We start from the raw sequence: 6,000 nt of genomic DNA on the forward strand, positions 1-6,000 counted from the left end.
TCTCATTTATAGATCCCTGCCGATTTCAGAAGCAACACATTTGCAGTCATAGAAAGAAGCTACTTGACAATAGAAATCTAGGAGTAATTTTGCACCCGAGGGCAACCCGGGTGATAAATCCAAGCTCTCCACATTGCAAAGAATAAAATGTTTCATTGGAAGTGTGAAAGGCCCATAAAACTAACAAAGGTCCTTTTTCATCAGTAAAGAAATAAAAGCCAGTCTAGTCCAAGCGGATTTATTTCAGATATTAAAACTGAATGCTCTTGATGTTAATGGTTTGCATTTGTGTTAGAATGAGATGACAGATAAGGGGGCAGGGAAACAAGTCAGGAATACTAAGTAGCACACTGAGACTGTGCAGTGCTTGGAGACCCTTTCAATAAAGTGTTTATTTTCTCATTCGTTTAATGTTACATTTCTAGACAGGGACATTATTTCCTGTAGCAATTGGCTAAAAAGTTGTAAGTCATGTAAAACCCACAGAAAGCAGCACACAAATAGAGGTGCTATCCCTTCCTTTATGGAGTTATAGTTAAAGGTGTACTGCAAAGCAAATTAAAATTTGGTATATGCCCTTTACTGCTCCCTTCTGCTGTTCAGCAATGGTCCCAAGTTTTTTTTTTCTCCTTGTTATTTTTTAACATTAAAAATAAAGACTATCAGGTGCTAATCTTTACAGTTATATTCTTTCCTGGCAAAGTAGAGAAGAATGGAATATGTAGGGTGCTAGCCTGGGTCTTGGAAAACCTGTGATCAGTTCTGTTCTGCCAATGAGTTCTTGTGTGACCTTAGACTGTAGACAAATCACTTAAGTTCTCTGTGCATGAGTAGCTCACCTGGTCAATGGAGATAATAGTACTTCCCTAGCTCACTGTGGGGTTGTGAGATTCTGCTATGGTGATGGGGCCATATAAGTATCTTAGATAGCTAGAACTTCCATATTCTTTGGACATCCATAAAGGTGACTTCACAGGAGGCTAAAACAGGAGTGGCAGCAATCCCAGGTGGGGAGTAGCATTCCCTACAGTATCCGTGGGGCCAGGTCCATGATGATCTAAAGTGGCACTATCCCAGAGATGGGTTCTGTATTGCACCCTTTAGAATGAAGGGAAGAGCATACTCAGCATGCAACTATAAGGTGATTAAAACATAAGGAAAAGCCAAGGGTGGATTGAGTGTTTCAACATTTCTTTGTTTGAATTGCATTCAGAAGTGGGATTCCTGTGGCCTGTATTGTACAGAACAAAGGCAATCAATAAGGGAATGGTAAAGGAGGAGAATGGGAAGACACCACTTCAGTCTGTCAGTTACTCCTCCTATGTTTTTTGTCTATTTTAGAAGACAATGAATGTAATTTCTTGTTATACTGTGAGCTGTTTCAGTACCAGCACTGGGGTATGTTTGATTATTCTAACCTGTCCATCATCACCATCTTATTGTGTGTTGTCTCTGGTAGTTATCTTTTCTTTTGCTTCTTTGAACACACCCTTCCCCTGATTTTTCAGCACATCCGACTCTCTAAAATCCATGAACCTGTGGGTGCCCATGTTGGGATAGCAGATCACCTTCTTTTGTCTACAGCTGCTTTGCAGTCTAGTGGGCTATTGATTTAGTTGTAGAACACATTGGGGGTGGGGGTGGAAATCAATATTTCCTTAGGCAGAGCAGAAGGCAGCAGTAATACAGCAGAGATCAATCCACGGCCCTAAGATGCTGGGTCAGACACCATGAGGTGATATAAACATAAGGAGGCAAGTGGTTAAGGAACTGAATGGGGACTTGGGAGCACTGGATTCACTTCCTGGCATTGCTACAGACTTCCTGTGTGACCTTGGGCATGTCACTTAACCTCTCTGTGCTGCAGTTCTCACCTGTACAATGGAGATAGGTAATACCTCCCTACTTCACAGAGGTGACATGAGGATAAATTCATTAAGGTTTATGAAATGCTCAGATTGGGCCACAGATATACTTGGGGGTTTAAGAGATATTTTGTGGTAACTAAAATGTTAATAAAGATGTTTAGAAAATTATATTTGAAAAATTAAATGATTAAAAACCAAGGACTCATTCTCTTCATCAGGCCACCGAATGTAGTAGCAGGGTGTTTATTTATGCCTTGGTTGAATTCAGAGATACAAAAGGCTAAAGGCTGTATGGGGGCAGATGGTGTGTGAATGGTATATTTGAAATAAAATTAGGCATGTATTGTTATAATGAAACCGCTCTAAAATATACACCACCTGTCTAGAGCATATGTGCAAGGTATAAAATAAGAGGCCACCAGCTGTATAATACTGAGATTTGCAGGTTTGTTTATCCTCCAGCTTAGGGTCTGATCCATGAAGTCCATGGGAGTTTTTCCAAAGACGTCGATGTCTGAGACGCTAGGCACGTACTTGAGGCAGCTAGTCCCTCCCACTGCTCCATCGCTGTGGTGACACTCTATTTTTAGCATGCTAGCTCAATAGGAGCTAGTGCAAGTATGTCTCCTCGAGCCGGGAGTCACGCCCCCTCTGCAGGTCAAAGTGTAGACACACCCTAAAATCGACATATTTCAATTTAGCGTAAATGTGTTCCTAATTGACTTAATCTAAGTGAAATAACTGATTTAAAATGAAACCGGTGTGCCTGTGTAGCCCATACACCTTCTGCATGTGGTGTTGTGTCCCATCTAGTGGCATTGAGACCACTTAGAGAGAGAGAGAAAGCAAATAATGAGTCTGCTCTACAGCCTTAGCTAACAGCCAGTTGGCTTTTAGCTTATGCGCTAAGCTCCAGAGCAGGGCTGGCTCCAGGGTTTTTGCCGCCCCAAGCGGCGGGGGGGGGGGGGGGGGGAGCTGTGATTGCGATCCGCAGCAGCTCCACCGTGCCACTTTCTTCTTCGGCGGCAATTCGGCGGCAGGTCCTTCCCTCCGAGAGGGACCGAGGGACCCTCCGCCGAATTGCCGCCAAAGAGCCGGAGATGCTGCCCCTTCCCCTTGGCCACCCCAAGCACCTGCTTGCTCAGCTGGTGCCTGGAGCCGGCCCTGCTACAGAGGTCCCACGTTTGATCCCACCCACTGACAACCGGGGTCTGTCGACGTTACACATGCAGCCTGTTACACCAATCTATCAGATTGGGTTTAAAATAAAATCTTGAGTTACAACAGTGGAATGCTGTATGTAGACAAGCCTGCGTATCACCTCTGTAAAGCCAGTATAAGTGATGGTGCAATCAGTCCCCCACTCATCCAGAAACATACTCACTAAGCATTTGTGTCCAGTAGGCAGCACAGGAATATGCTCATCCTCAAAGAATGGACCAATATCAGGGTTGGAAGGGACCTCAGGAGGTCATCTAGTCCATCCCCCTGCTAAAAGTGGGACCAATCCCCAGACAGATTTTTGCCCCAGATCCCTAAATGGCCCTCTCAAGGACTGAACTCATAACCCTAGGTTTAGTAGGCCAATGCTCAAACCACTGAGCTAGCTCTACCCCCACTTACTTAAGTCTCACTTTATGCCTGTGGTGGCAAAAAGCACGTCTTCAGCTGTTTTTACAGAATGGGAAACTGAGGTAGAGAGGTTACTCCCTTTAATAATTTGCCTAAGGCCACAGAAGGAATCCATGAAAGGTTGAGACCACAGGCAGATTTTGTTTACCTCGTCTACTCATAGTGGAGATGCATCTTATGCCAGCAATAGAGTTCTTTTGCTGGTATAGCTTATACCAAATTCCCGGAAAAAAAACAAGCTATATCAGCAAAAGGCCTTTTTTGCCAGTCTAACTGCATCTATACCAGGACTTTTGCCAGGATATTTGTTGGCTGGGGTATGATTTTTCCCCACACACACTCCTAACTGATGGAGCTATGCTGACGAAATATTCACACCTCCCTCTTGCTCATTTCCAGTGTTCCCTTCCCTTCTATCATCCCCTTAGGAAGCTTATTTCAAGCCACAAATAATGAGGCGTTTTGTTTACTGTTTTTAAATATTACTAGAGTTTAGGTAATTTTCAGATAGTTGATGAAGTATTCCTTAGAACTCCGTCCTGCCTCGCCAGAAGGGAGGCAGCCTGGGGGTAGATGGAATGTTTGTCACTTTATTAAGGACATCAAATACAATGTGGCAGAAGTGTGTGTATGTGTGTGTGAGAGAGAGAGAGAGATTCTATTTCATCTTCTTTTTTCTAAACCGGCGCTTTGAGATCATTTTCTTGTTGGCTATGTCTTCTAATTAAATTTCACAGTGCCCTGAAAATGACTTGTTGCATGGCTGAGGAATTTAGGAGTCTGGTCTCAGAAAATCATGTGATGCACTGTAATTCTGAGGTTGCAGGTGGTGTATATTGATTCCCAGTTCTATACTAGCTGTTAGATTTATAAATGTCTTGTGTTATGATTTGTTTGTTTACAATCAAGGGATATTATTTAGAGGTCAAAGTTTAAATATTTAAGCACAGTCGTGTGTGTGTGTGTGTGTGAGAGAGAGAGAGTGAGAGAGAGAGAGAGAGAGAGAAAGAAATCCTTTAAAACCCAGGAACCAATTAAAAGACTGATCAGCTCCCTAGATTTCAGCTCTTTATTATAGTACAAAGGGATGAGACCTGGTTCCATTGTATCTATGGAGTGTTGCCGTTGGCTACAAGGGGAGCAGGACAAATAAAGACGTGAAGGCAAATGTATAAAGATATGCCGGGCTTCTGAGCCTAACTCCTCGGGATCGGGATCTCTATCTCTGAAGCTGGACTAAAAGTGATATTGCTTTCTGAGAATTCAATAGGTGCTAACTCTGTATCTATAACAGACAAAACAATGAACCCAAATATTGCATTACAGCTTACTTGTATTAGGAGAAACTCAATTCTGTATCTGCGTATTCAGAGATCTTGTTCATCACGTATCGTTTTGGGCACTGGGCAGAAAAATCAACTGAAAAAATGGACAAGATTTTAAAACACAAATGCGATAGAAGGCAGTAATGACTGCTGAGTACTCAAGACTTTTGAAAATCAGGCTACTTATGCAGGTGCAAACATATGGCTATTTATTCAGGTGTACCCATTTTTGAAACTCTCTGCTGGTGTGTTATCCTTCATAAAGCAATACAAATGACCAATGATTTTCGTAGGCTAAATGGTATTGCTGTGTGTTATTTAATAGATATTTGAATGACGATGTATATAATGCCTAATTAATATAATCTGTACAAAACATTATTACATGCTGTCAATTTTTAAAGTCTGCTTTTATAGGAAAGTAAACGTTAGATGTTGCCCAGAATTGACCTTAGAATATAGAAGATATCCGACATGGTGTGCCTACTGTTTGGCTAATTAATTTCTCTCTCTCTTTCACCTGCAGGAAAACATAAATATAGATGAAGCTTCCAGATGCCTGGTGAAACACATAATTGCTAGTGAGAGTGATCTAATGCAGCCCATTGAACCAGATATTATAAAACCACACCTGAATTCTTCTAATATTGTCAGTTGTTCAGCTTGCTTTAAATCCTAAGGGACTCCCAGACTATTCCTGGATACTAGAGCTGAGCAAATAGTTAACAATGAATAATTTATCCAAAATACACAACCTGTTTTTCTGCTCACAGAATATCCATGAGCAGACTGCAATTTTCTCAAATGTATGTGTTTTTTAAAATTATTCAATGATTTTTTGACTCTTTGGATTGATTGTGAACAGTTCACTTTAATAGTAACTATTCAAATTGTTTTGGTTAGTTGTGATTGGTCAGATAAGTCACATGGTGGTGTTCCTACTCCCTGATTAAATGAGTGAGCAAGAAATGCTCAGGCAAGTGATTTTTAAAATTTGGTTAGGACATAAAAATGGCTATACTGGGTCAGACCAATGGTCCATCTAGCCTAGTATCCTGTCTTATGACCATGGGCAGTGCCAGACGCTTCAAAGAAAATCAACAGAACAGGGAAATTGCAAGTGATCCATCCCCTGTCATCTGCTCCCAGCTTCTGGCAGTCAGAGGCTGAGGGAT

General features: G+C 41.8%; 1 protein-coding gene across 1 annotated transcript in view; it reads left to right on the top strand.

Annotated features, from left to right (window-relative positions):
* RAB38 (RAB38, member RAS oncogene family) overlaps window positions 1-5,504 on the top strand; it is a 29,509-nt gene extending 24,005 nt beyond the window's left edge. The window contains exon 3 of the mRNA XM_065423321.1: window positions 5,352-5,504. Coding sequence (XP_065279393.1) covers window positions 5,352-5,504 — 153 coding nt within the window. The remainder of the gene's footprint in view (window positions 1-5,351) is intronic.
* The last annotated feature ends 496 nt before the right edge of the window (window positions 5,505-6,000 follow it).

Source organism: Emys orbicularis, chromosome 1 (genome assembly GCF_028017835.1).
Source record: "Emys orbicularis isolate rEmyOrb1 chromosome 1, rEmyOrb1.hap1, whole genome shotgun sequence".
Classification (NCBI taxonomy): Eukaryota; Metazoa; Chordata; order Testudines; family Emydidae; genus Emys; species Emys orbicularis.